The sequence below is a fragment of the Fusarium poae genome, chromosome 2, assembly GCF_019609905.1.
Source record: "Fusarium poae strain DAOMC 252244 chromosome 2, whole genome shotgun sequence".
NCBI classification, from domain to species: domain Eukaryota; kingdom Fungi; phylum Ascomycota; class Sordariomycetes; order Hypocreales; family Nectriaceae; genus Fusarium; species Fusarium poae.
In genome coordinates, this window is record NC_058400.1 from 2313255 (window position 1) to 2326685 (window position 13431).

The 13431-nt window shown below is 47.6% G+C and overlaps 3 protein-coding genes across 3 annotated transcripts; 1 reads left to right on the forward strand and 2 right to left on the reverse strand.

Annotated features, from left to right (window-relative positions):
- Positions 1-2783: 2783 nt before the first annotated feature.
- On the forward strand, positions 2784-8157 carry FPOAC1_004694 (uncharacterized protein; the record flags this gene model as incomplete). The annotated part of the gene is made up of 9 exons (XM_044849235.1): positions 2784-3261; positions 3314-3831; positions 3885-4206; positions 4255-4397; positions 4466-4650; positions 5936-5943; positions 5999-6035; positions 6092-6364; positions 6423-8157. 9 exons carry the CDS (start codon positions 2784-2786, stop codon positions 8155-8157), a joined length of 3699 nt encoding a protein of 1232 aa, XP_044707945.1.
- A 408-nt stretch (positions 8158-8565) lies between these two features.
- On the reverse strand, positions 8566-10494 carry FPOAC1_004695 (uncharacterized protein; the record flags this gene model as incomplete). The annotated part of the gene is made up of 3 exons (XM_044849236.1): positions 8566-8900; positions 9087-10165; positions 10232-10494. 3 exons carry the CDS (start codon positions 10492-10494, stop codon positions 8566-8568), a joined length of 1677 nt encoding a protein of 558 aa, XP_044707946.1.
- Positions 10495-10788: 294 nt separating this feature from the next.
- On the reverse strand, positions 10789-11799 carry FPOAC1_004696 (uncharacterized protein; the record flags this gene model as incomplete). Its single annotated transcript, XM_044849237.1, has 1 exon — positions 10789-11799. One exon carries the CDS (start codon positions 11797-11799, stop codon positions 10789-10791), a length of 1011 nt encoding a protein of 336 aa, XP_044707947.1.
- Between the last annotated feature and the right edge of the window lie 1632 nt (positions 11800-13431).

Consider the following 13431-nt stretch of genomic DNA (forward strand, 5'->3'; position numbering starts at 1 on the left):
GATGCTGTGGAGGACCTTGAACAGCACCATGACGCGTTCTGTTCAAGGCAAAATAGAAGCAGAACTCTGTTGCTTGCTCGGCATTATCGAGCAGGTTTATTGATGGCCGCTTGTTTGTGTTTGTGACACAAACTCAACCCTCACATCTCCATACAATTTCTTGGATTGCCACAACTCCAACAGATGTGCAGAGGGAGGGTGCACGAAAGCGTCAAGAAAATGTACTGTGATATCCCTATTTAGGTACAACCATCAGCGAGCTCCCCTGAAGACGTTCGGGCGTTTTCCCTAGTAGGAATACTGAGCTTCCACAGATGCTTCGATACGGCGATAGCGGGGTATACGGACTGTTTGCCGGGTCTTGGACCGGCGAGGCCTCGGGGGAGCTTTTTACCCACTATGAATGGCGGGGTTGTCAATGCTGTGGATTATCGGGCTGTGTTCGCAGGGGGGACTCTGATAGAAGTTGAGATGGCCAATCAACGAGACTGGTGCAATCTTCTTGGCTTTGCTTCCATGGCAAAAGCCGCAGAAACAGCGTAACTGACGGAAGCCAATGTTTCACGTCGACGATGTTTACGGTTCTCAATCCGGTTTTGTTCAAGACAACGTGGTTGGGCTATTCGAATCTTGATGGAGCTGGATGATGATGTATTCAACGTTGAGCTTACGTTTTTATAACCAAGTTTGTTTTCCGTCTCGTTGTTGCAAGAATAGACACAGCTGCCATGATATCCTTCAAGTTGCTGATCTCCCTAACCGGTCTGCGAGCCGCACGGTCGGGCCAGCCTATGATACTAGACCTGGCTATTCTTTTGGGATTTTCAAATTGCGCTATGTGACTCCCAACAGCATTCAACCTTGTGCAGCGAGCAACGACGACACCATCACTTTAGAACTTGTGCGCTAGTCCCCACAAGTGTTGATGTCTTGAATCGATGTCTTGAGCGCACTAGAGGATCTGGGGAGTTGGTGTGCTGCCGCCCACACGACATTGCATCAACCCATTCGACAGACGGGCTCCAAAGGCCGAGCTTTGGTGTAGAGAATGATCAATCAGAAGAGGAGTGGCTTGTATGGTCACCAGACGACTGGAACCTTAAACTTGTGAATTTCGTTTGGCATATTGTAGATGCAGGAACAGGTTGCGGGACATCAAGCACCCCTCTCAACGCCATTGTGAGATATCTTTTGCACCAAGACTTGTGAGGCGCTATTGAATATTCTCCACTTTCTTCTGTGAGAGGGGAGTCTATGTTGCAAGCCACCAGCCGACCCAAGCTCATTTCTCCGAGTTTCGAGACTTGTCGGTTGAATTTAGGCGACTCAGTTTTATCTCAAGGGCAGCGGCACGGTTCGCACCGAGATGGCCACTGGGGTCACAAAATGGGTGTCTTGCTCAAGCTGGGCGTAATCTGCATACTCTAATACTGTACTCTGATAGCGGTAGAGGGCGGTGAGAACGTTCTGCTGACATGCATTGACAGCTACCCAATATAGGAACCGTGTGTATAGGAATAAGGCTACGGCATTTTGGGTGGTTGGACCCTTGAAACCGACCAGCTATTTAAGTGGTGTTGTTTGGTTTTTAAGGTAGGGAGTCCGGAAACCTCGTATCGAAGCGCTGTGCTGTTTCATGCTGATAATCCTTATGAAGTGTCAATGTTAAGTCGCTTGGCTTTCCTTGCATTTCTTCCTACGTGGGTAGGTAGTGTGATATGTATCTCTGATAATGGTGACGATGATGCCCAGGTTATTCAGTGGAGTTGTATGATGTGTGCCTGCCTAACGCCGACGGGCTTCACGTCAGTTCAGGTCGGGGCTCCTTCCTTTCTTGTATATCACATGTATTTTAGGTACCTTCCTTCCTATGACAAAAGCATGTCAGATCTTTGTGCATAGAATTTGGCCTGTTTCTTTCTATCACCGGAACAGGTAAGTTAGTACAAGGTAATTGTCTAGATGTTGGAAATGTCTACCGCCTATGTACGTGTCTACCTAGCAATATTCTGTCAAATATTTCTTCAACTTCAAAAGAGCAAGAATTGATACAAGTCTGGGAATCTTCTTATCGAAAGGATGATCCTGGTCCTAAGCCAGCAGATGCTATGCCGACAGGATGGATGTTGGTCTCAGTTGTACCCTCCAATAGGCGGGTCAGGCCCCCAATCATGGCAACCATCTCAAATATTCTAAACTCTTAAAATGTCAGATGAGCTACCAAACTGCAGTTATCTAAACCAAAGAAAGTACCATCCCATAAGAGAAAAGTCCCTCGGAGGCCTTTGAGCTGGTTATTAGGTTAGTAGGTACTAAGGTAGGTATGCATATGGTGCCTCATTGTGGGTTAGGCGTAAGTAGGTATGCAGGGGAGTCTGAGATTGTCACTATCCTCATTCTTGCTTCCTTAATCAACCCAAAAGAATTACAGTCAATAACAATACCAAAGGAATTACTATGTGTGTTTTTTTTGTGGTGTTTTTTTTTTCTCTGACAACTTACCTCCCTCGATCAATATCACTGTTTTTCTGTGTTACCAAGTCCAAAAAAACATATTATCTTATCAGTACCTGTTAAAGGCGTGATACCCAGAGAGTATCTCGCCATTAACCACTTGACGTAGGGACACCAATGTTGCAGTTGGTTTTTTTCCTGGGCCCATGCCCTATCGGGAGCTTGATTTATTATCACAAGAAGAAGGATCCAATATCAGATTGTGCACACTGAAACACTACACTGTATTCTAAAGGCTGGGGTTTCTAGTTCATTCTTATCAAATAACCATGCGAGATGATTTATTTACCTCTGAAGAACCTGGAGTACTAGTACCTGAGTCACAGAGAGATGACCCCGAAGATGTCATTCAGAATCGTGAAGACGAACCACTACTTCACGCACCCGATGAGGATACATGGAAACCTCCACGGGGGTTCACATGGATCCAGCTAGCTATCATGTCCAACGTCTTTCTTTATGGGCTCGACAGTACAATCACTGCTGCTACATATGCGGTCATCAGCTCTGAGTTTGATGCGGCTAACACAGCTTCATGGTTGACTACTTCATATCTTATCACAAGCACGGCGTTTCAGCCACTCTATGGAAGAGTGTCTGATATCTTTGGTCGACGTCTGTGCTTCTTCATCTCGACCGTCACCTTTGCTCTTGGATGCCTTGGGTGCGGTCTTGCGAGCAACGTGATTTTTCTCAACGTCATGAGGGCGTTGACCGGCTTTGGTGGAGGAGGCCTGATGACAATGGGTGAGTGTAACCCTGGCAATTCTGGAACCAATTCACTAATTACAGTTTGAAGCCACTATCGTCAATTCAGATATGATACCATTCCGTAAACGTGGAATGTATCAAGCCCTTCAGAACGGCATCTATGGGTTTGGAGCCATCTCTGGAGCCTGCTTTGGAGGCTCGATTGCAGATCATATCGGATGGCGATGGTGTTTCCTGCTTCAAGTCCCGGTCTCGATTGCAGCCTTTATCGTTGGAGCTTTGGCTATCTCTGACCAAACCACATATTTCGTATCTGAAAACAACCTGGGTGCCGTCTGGAAGAGGGTTGACTTTACCGGTTCTCTACTGATGGTCATGTCAGTCTCTGTTCAACTCTTGGGACTAAGTCTCGGAGGCAATGAGCTACCTTGGAGCAGTCCTTGGGTCGTTGGATGTTTGATCGGTAGCATCGCTTTATTCGCATTGTTTTTTCTTGTCGAGGCAAGGACGGGTGCTATTCCAGTAATACCTCTCCGTTTGCTACAAGGAAGGCTCCCTATTTCGACGCAGATTGCAAATGTCTGCGCAGGTATGGCCGCTTATGGAGTAAGTTAACCATGAAAGGATCTTTCTATAATCACTTTACTGACTTCTTGCAGTACCTGTTCATGCTCCCGCTCTTCTTCCAAGTTGTTCTTCTTGACTCAGCTACCACCGCCGGAGCCCGGCTTGCAATTCCATCTCTGGCAACCCCAATCGGCGGTGTTATCGCTGGTGTCGTAATGTCTCGCTGGGGAAAATTACTCACTCTTGTGCGCATTGGAGCTTTCATGATGGTATTAGGGAATGGCTTAGTAGCTTCGTTACAGTTCCATGACTCAAAGTGGAAGTACTTTATTTATGTCTTTCCAGCGAACCTTGGCCAGGGTATGATCTATCCCGGAATTCTCTTTACTTCACTCGCTTCATTCTCGCATTCCGGTGAGCCTTCATAGTTCCACCTATTGCCCTTGACTGACATATATCTAGATCATGCAGTTACCGCCTCAACAGTGTATCTTGTCCGTTCCATGGGAACGGTTTGGGGCGTTTCTACCACTTCTGCCATTGTGCAGACCACTCTCAGCACCCGCTTGCCGGAAGCATTGACTGGCGTGCCAGATAAATGGAGCGTAAGTCTTATTAAATCCTATCCAAAATCTCAAAATGTCCTCGGAACATTTATTGATATGACCACAAGATCATCGAGCAAATTCGACACTCGGTCGATTACATTCATGAGCTCCCCTTAGACCTGCAACTCAAGGTTCGATTAGTCTATTATGATGGGATCAGATATGCCTTTGGTGTCTCAACCGCCGTTGCTGTTATAGGGTTCTGCGCCGCTTGCATCGCTAGCGGAACCAGTCTTCGAACTACTCACAAGTGACTGTCGAAAGAACCTGTGAGGAACCAGTCCTCGATAAATTTCGGTCAGGATACATGATATGCATTTATACAACCAATTTTACCAGGTGTTTGATCGCCAGAGATAATCAGAACTTCCCTATGGTCAGGAACCTATTCCCAAAGTTCAATGGCATTATCTGAATCGTTTCCTCCGTCCACAGCGAACATTTTCGGCGTCTTTATCCCCTTGTCTATTCACGTATCTCGATGGAGCAAAAGAATGTCATCTGCAATACTTCTACTTCGGAGGAGGTGGATCAAAAAGTGAGGTTCTGCCCGGGCTCGAACCGGGGACCTTCTCGGTGTTAACGAGATGTCATAACCAACTAGACCACAGTACCATGTTTTCCTGATATTTGATGCTTGTTTACTAACAAGACGCTACTATATCTTGAACTCAATGCACTGGTATCTTCATTCCCGGAAATAACGGTTGTAGTCTTCCATAGTGCGCTTTACATACTATGGCAGCAAACAGGGAGAGAGCCATATATACCTTCTCTGAGATACCTAGGAAAGAGTAGAGTACTGGCTTTCCGCAAGGGCATCTCATATGAGGTTGACGTACACTGTAAGAGGTACCAGATCATCGTGGTGAGGGTCTTCAGAAGCAGATCGAAAGTGATGGCTGAAGGGTCGACTTAAACCTGACTTACAATCTGATGATATGAATGAATATATCCAAAGAATCCAGTGAGACATATTGCGCTACTGGCTTGATAAATATATTACTGGTGGAGAAGCTGAGGAGTGTATCTGGGAAACTGAAATAGAAGGTCATTGAAGATACAAAAGCTTATCAATAGACAATAAGTTATATGATAGGAGAATGTTTTGCAATATCACCAGATGCATAAAGACAATGACTCGATGAATATCTCACATTTCGAAGACAATAGGAGAAATTCAAGTGCGAACGCCAAGTTGCGGGCTACCTTGCTGCTGCCTGAGGTGCCAGCTGCTTGACAGTGGCTGCCAGGCGTTGAAACTGCTCCCGCGAGAGAATCCTCTCAATTGCGACTGCGCGTGACGTATTCTCGTCACTTTTCTTTTCTTCGCATCCTCGTATCAACTTCTCCTTAGTAATTCGACCTCACCTCCTCCAGTATCACCAACAACTTCGACCCGGGCCTCCAGCATCAGGGGTTGGCAGAGACTACACGATCCGATTCAAAAGAAACTGCTTCCTGTCCTCCTTGATCGAAATCTCTAGGCTTTTCTGAGGCATCATATGCGCATGATAGAGCACCATGTTTTATAGTCACGAGAGTAAGTGAAGCCATCCCACAACGATTCTACTTCAACAAACTAACATATACATTAGTTCTCAGCAACACCCAGTATGGGGTCGCTACTATCTGGTACGTCTTGAGGTACGTACACTATTTCCAACACTCCCACTCACATATCCAAATAGGCTCGTCGCTACCGTGGGAAATAGCAGCCAGAAACGTCTGACTCGTAAAGCAATCCAAGGCGTTGACGTTCCAAAGGCATGCGAGACTATCATTGACCCAGGGGCCCCCTTGGCCTTACGCCTTCAGGGGAATCTCCTTTATGGAGTTTCTCGGGTCTATTCTCAGCAATGCCATTATGTTCTTTCAGATGCTGAAAAGACACAATCACACATGATGACATTCTTTCGGGCCATGAACACAAACGAAACAGACCCAAACGCGGGCAAGTCAAAGTAAGCAATTCTTTGTCACTCTCAAAGCTCTTTGTAGTTGACTTTTCACTCCTTCGAGGCGACACCAAATTACCCTCCAAGACGATTCATCCTTTGATCCTTTGTCCACTGTCCCAAAACTAGATCTCTTGGCTAGTGTCGATGATTTGGTTTTCCTTTCAACTCAATTGTCGACGCAGAACAATGTCTCTCAAATGACCCCCCTGACACAAGGTACAAGTTCTTCTGGCCGGGGTAACTCACTCTTGAACTTTGGTTTCCCGCAGTCTTCTCAATCTGGTCGGAGCTATCGTCTTCCAACTGACCTCGACCTCGATTTGACGCAGCCATTTCATGCACAAGATTCATTCGAAGAATTCAACCCTTTCGGGGAAGATATAGCAAATATTCCCGATCTTGATCTCAACTTCGATATTGACGGAAACCTCGTTGATTTTGGCGATCTCGAGCCAGAGCTTCCCGCTCTTCCTGGAACCGTAGCATACGAAGAACAACTCCACATCCAAGCAGCCAACGCAGCCAACATTGGCTCTAACAAAGTGCACGACCCAGGTGACAACGTGATCATCATGGGCGAGGATCCTCTGCCTGACGCTGAACCATTTCCCAAGCGACCAACTGCTAAACAGCCTACATCTAACGGCGAACCAACCACTACATCGACAACCGAGACTCTGGAAGTCAAGGCCCCTTTACGACGGGGAAGGCCACGACGGAAACACCAAATGATTGACAAGAAGGACTATGTCCCTTCAGCTACGATTCGAGGATGGTATTCGGCCTATCCTGAAAGCATGAAAGCTCTTCTCAAATTACGCCCAGCAACTACGACAACCCAAGCCCGCCGCAACGCCAAAGCCTTCCTTTTCGGCAATGGACTTGCTGGTGTCGCCAGAACTCCATTAGGGAGGGCCCACCCTCTTGCTGGGACGTTTTCCGGTATGGCCCTGTTGGCGCAGCTCCAGGGACGAGATCCCGAACCAGAGCCAGAGCTTCAGTCTCGAGGTCGCCGTCGTACATCGGCCGAAGCTTTTCCAGATGAGCAAGATGAAGAGCGAAACATCCGTCAGAGAACTGGAAATCAGAATGATGGCAACGAATTAGGACGTGGTTATGACAACAACGCGGGGGCAGTCATATTCGGCGAAGATCTCGCCCCCGAGATGGGGTTAGATGCAGCAAAGGGTCTTGAAGACCGTCACTCATCTTCCATGGCTCCATGGAGCCGTCCTCCCTCTATCGCGCCTGGCTCATCACTTCGAGGGCAGGGAAGTGTGCAGAAAAGGCTTCCTGCGCCAAGTCCCCTGCATGGCCGCGGTAGTGTGGTTCGCTCTATTGAGCGCTTCAGCGATCTTCCTGACTTGCCTCACAATTCCGACGACGTGGCAATGTTGCACTCACAAGACTCTTCCATGGGCGATGAAGGGTTTATGGGCGGATTTGATTTTACCAATGGGAACGACACACAGAACTCCGGCGTTATCGATTCTTTTGCTCTTGATTTTTTGGGTTACGCCACTGCTCGGGCACAGGAAAGGGGCTATACTCGCCCCCATGATCGGACTGGCCGTCGCTGGATTGACTTCCATACACTCACCGAGGAGCTCGACGATCCGGGCAGCACAAAGAAGTTTGTTTCAGAGGCGTTTATGCATGTTCTAGTTCTTGCCACCAAAACCGCTATCGCCGTGGAGCAAGAAGGCATTGCGAACAACCAACCTTTTGGTACTATCCGCATCGGACTCACTGTTTCCGAGCAAGGCGTCGATGACATGGTCGACGAGCTGGCGTAAGCTTGTTTTTTACAAATTGGGGGATCTGACAAGCAGGTACATCTTCTCACATACTGGTCTCTACCAGTGTACCACAGGAAGACTTACGAAAAGAACGACTAATAACATTGCGGATTTAGCGGCATCGCTCGAGCTTGTTTTTGATGGGGAAACGGAAACTATTTCCTGGGAGTTCGGGAAGTTTGGCCGGAAGCAATTGTGGGCAATGGGACAAACAAAAAGGACATGGGAAATAGGTATGGGTGCACAGGTGCATACGACGATGTCGGGAAACAAAATAGAGAGCATCAACAGGTATTTATGGTACATGGGCAATTTCCCTGGGGGCAGGCATGACGCTGTCACAATCGCATAGCGAATAAACAAAAGATCAAAATTAATGGGGGCTTTATTGTAGTTCGTGCTCATCTAATCATAAAACTCATCATCTGAGGCAGTTTCTCGATCTTCAAACTTCATGTACTCAAGATCATCTTCTAAGCCAGCATTGACAAACTTCCAAGCCTCATGAACAGAGTCAAGGATAGAATCATCAAACGCCAGGCTTTGTGAAGTAGATGAGAATGTAGCAATGTTTCCATCATTGCTCAGAGCGTTTATTCCATCGCCCTGCTCATAGTATAGCTTATAAAGCAGTGGAAGTATGTCTTGGCCATTCGACGCGGCAGACAAAAGAGACGAAAGAGACTTGTCGAGAAATAATTTCGCAGATGGTGTACAAACGGTACTGAGATATACAACATCTGTTATTCACTCGTTAGCACACTGTCCTTGAAAATATGTGAAAAGAACAATAACGAAAGGAGGAAGGTGTGTATCAGTTTGTCAGAGATTTGATCGTCATTGGGATTCAGACAATGTAGATAAGTATTCGGTATGTGAATCATCATAACACCAAAAGGATGAAAGAAAATATTGTTGTTACTCACATTGTCCAGGAGGGCACTCCCCAGTGTCGCTCGAGTGTACCATCGCGTAGACGGGAAACTCTGAAGGATTTTCACCCTCAGAGACCGAGCCTGTTGGAAACGCCACCACGGCAACAGCAGGCACAGGAGCGCCCTCAGTTAACAGTTCAAAGAGCGAAGATAAGTCTGTCTTTGTCACCACTGTAAGCCTGCTAATTCGAGGGCTGTTGGGGTCAACTGTATCGGCGCCTTGAACCACCAATTTGGCTTTGACATCGATATCGTTCGTGAACGAGAGCTCAAGGGGAGCTTCGGCTTCAGCGGAGCTAGGTCGCTGCAAACTCTTGATGCCGGAGCCCAGCATATAAGTTGCACCGCCAACAGCTGCTGCTCGACAGCCCACTTGAGCGACCTCTGACAACCCACCCCACTTGGGATAGACAGCAGCAAAGCCGGTACCAAAAACTCCCATGGAAGTCAGGTGCCTGCTAATCGCACTCAAGCCATCTTTGACTGATATCTTGCCATCATGGCTCAAAGTCAGTGTGATAACATAGGATTGAAGAGCCGCATCAAGTTTGAACTCGGAAGCCAGAAACTGTACGAGCCCCTCACCGGCATACGGCGTCCACGTTTCGATTTGAGGTTCCGAATTGAAATCAAGCACAAACTTGAGGAACTTCATCAGGGACCGCTTGGATCGAGCCGGGATGGATTTATTGGAAAAAACATCTTCGCGAGTCGAGGGTATCCGGCTGAGGGAAGGTATCGACGAAGAATTCGAAGGGGGCTGGTAGATGTAGAAAGAGCCGACAGCGAGGAACTCGATCTGGCGAAATGCTTTCGAATCAACGAGCTGAGTGACAAGCTTCGACCGCGAGTGTATCAACTGGGGCGCGAGAGCCAAACTGTAGGCACGTGCTGAACCCAAGGCGTCATCACGCTTTGCTTCCGCAGCAGAAAATAACCGAGAAGTGTCGGCGGATCGGTTCTTCTCAGCCCATTCGTCTGCCTCTTGGAGGCTGAAAGCGGCTTCGCTACCCCCGTAGAATGGGTTGGGATCGACGTGAAGTATGTTTTTGCCTGAACGCGACAGAGCTCTTCAACAAAGAAGGCTGGGTCAGTCCGACCGAGGCGACATCTCGACGATGGAATCCAAAGCTTACAGGGCTAGGAGGGACTGTTGTAGCCCAGTGCCGCTGATCACTACATCCCAAAGGGTGTCTGAGAGGGATTCCATGGTTGAGGTTGAGATTGTTGGAGAGGAGAGGAGAGGAAAGTGTGAGAGTTGATCTGCCCTTTTATGATGCGCGAAGATGAAGAATATTCCAGGTGGGGCAGGGTTGCTAAGCCAGCTGGACCCATGTAGATAAAAGTAATGTGGCCCGTGCGCAGAGGCTGGGAGTGATGAAAACGGATTGGCCAACATTTTCCTCTTCTTTTCTTCTTTTTTCCTCACCATCCGCTCAGCCCTCTATGCAATATCTACCTCTTCTGGCGGAACATTGCTTGTGGCGTGGTAGTTTCATTACTATTCACTTTATGAGTGGTAGAGCAATTTGTCTTCCGGTATCTCCTGCCCTAGAATAAAGTCTGACAGGGTGGGTCGAATGGTATAGACACATTTCTTCTCCAAAGTAGGTAGTTCATGATAACCATGACATTGTAGTTAAGGACACAATCATGTTCAATTATGTATTATCTCTATTGGGGTATCATAAATCTACGACTGGGTGATGGCCGCATTGAACTGTTCCCATCGCTTCGTCGCCCAGCCCAGGAATTGTTCTGATGTGAGAAACTGAGGAGTCAGAGCAATTCCTCCATGCTTTGAAATAGACAAGATGTTGACCTTGCCATCCTTGCAATCCACCACAATCGTCACACTCTCGTCGCAGAGCGACTCTTCAAGCCTATCGGGATCAACGAGCATCCAGAACTCGCCGTCAGTGGGCCGGTCGGTTTCTTTGCCAGTGAAGACGACTGCCGTGCAGGCGATTGGAGTGCTGGTGATGCTAAGAGGCCTTGGTTCTTTGCGGGAGCAGACGATCATCTCTCGATCCACATCAAAACGAGCTCCAGGGAGCTTTGTATCCCGTAGTGCGGCCATAGTAGCAGCCCAAGCGGCGTCAAATGGGTTTCCGTCAAAAGAAATGAAGAAGATGTCGATGTAAAGCACCCAGTAAGCCACGACAGACCGGTTCTCGTTAGGCGTCTCGTCATCATCCTCTTCCATGCGGTCATGATCGGCTTCGAGGTCCTCTGACGGTGCTGTGTGCCATATTCGTAGGTCTTCAGGCTTGATAATCTTGGAGCTGTGGAGGAGAGAGTATATTCGTGTGCTTAGGGTTTGAGCGAGAGTGCTTGGTGGGCCGCCGGGGAGAAATTGAGGGGCGCATCCTGTAGCGAGTTCAATGTTAGGAACAAGCAGGTCGTACTCTTTCAGTTCGGTTTCGGTATTGGCAGCGCGGTAGCTTGGGATGTTTTGGGTCAAGATAGTCTCGGCTCGGACACCGCAAATAACAGTGGTGTCACCCACACGCACCACGGCGCTACCATTTGCATGAGACAAGCTCGATACGTTTACTGTTGGGACGCGGACCTCGTCTGAAGCTCGTCCGTTGCTTCGAGCCGGGCGTACATCGTTGGAGGAGGGCTTGAGGTTGGCGAGTAGATACGGATGAGGGGAAAGTTTGGCAAAAGTAGACCGAGTGAGTCCTGTGGTTGACGCCATTTTTATCAGCAGGATCTCCTTCTCTATGGTCTGTAGAAGATTAAAGCTGATTGTGGTGGTCGAGATTGTTGGGTAGACTCGACTTTTGATGTCAATGATGAAAAGTTGTAGGCATAGTCGCAGCCTCGTGGAGTCGCATGTGGGGTACAGATCCTGTACAGCCAGTTAGGAGTCAGTAAATCACGAGGCTGAGGTACCCAATATGGACATAGGGTAAGTAGATTGACACTTGAACCTTGTAGTGAAAATCATTAATTCAGAAACGAATTCTTATTATGTGCGACGGCGGGCTAGCAATTTACAAAAACATTATCTCATCTTCATGGTTGATTCTATGTATTGGGTTTTGTATCTATCTGGTACTGGGTTCCAGAGTTGTGTCTACAAAATCAGCTGCAAATACAAGTATCCATTTCATGAGTTGGGTTGTAATCACCACCACTCGGATAAACATTGAATTACTATGACCACTTCATTCTTTTCTACCAATCTAGTTCACAGAATCAGACAGAAAGAAAGAATACCGACTCCCATCGCTTGCTCATTATGAGCTTCCCTTTCTGTCATCCCGTTACCTACCTGGTAATGAGAGCACGGCCAGTAGTGTTGGTTTAAGGGACAAGATCGACAGCCTCAAGAGCGAACTCATCACCAACAAGAATTTATTGTCACTTACATTGCTCGGCATGCCAGAGGCGTGGCAAAGAAAGCGACTGACAATCTACAGGGAAGCCTGGATTATCTGTTGGCTCTCTCGCCCCATGGTCTGTTTGTTTAATCCCGCTGGGGTCCGCAGTGACTGTGCATAAGAGCCAATTCATCACCAACAACCAAGCCTAATAGCCTTCATGGTGTTCGCCATCGAACGATGAGATGGATGCCATCTTGATATCAAAAAGTTGGCCCTGACCCAATTCATCGCGCTCGGATGATTCTTGACCTTTTTGGGCTTCTAATGCCCGAGAAGAGAAAGGAGATCCTCGAATGAGGTCGAAATCTTACCTAGGTAGCAGACGAGCACGAATCGAAGGACGCATGCGCTTAAAACCCCCAGAAAACCATACAATGTCAACAGCAAATCATATTTGATCTGTTACCGCCCGTCGACAACCCGCCTGAATAGTCACGGCGTCACTAGTCCAATCAGAGCAACCTATCGCAACTCATCACCATCACAGAAGCAGCGTTACATCTTAAATGCTCCACTATGGCTGCCGCTTCTCTTGCTCTTCCACCATCCGGCCCCCAAGCATTACCTATTACTGTAACCAACAGTCTCTGAGAACGATGAACCGTTGTTTGGAAGGGGAATAGAGCAGTATCTGGATCACGGTCCAAGTGCCAGGAACAGTTTTGCCTAGACCGATCGGGTTTTCAGAGCGCCCAATCCTGAGCCATACTCAGACGCTCATCTTTTCCGTAATTGGGAATGAACCAACGGCCATTGAGAACTTCAACACAGCAGCCTATATCATCACATTTTTAATTCTTATCCCGTACAGAAAGCGCTAGCCACGATGAAGATATTTCTCTAGCGTTCTCACGCTGTTATTATTTGATGTAGGTAGAAAGAAAAGAAAAGACCCAAATTTATGTTGACAGCAGATCAGCTATCATGCTGTCTATGCAAAA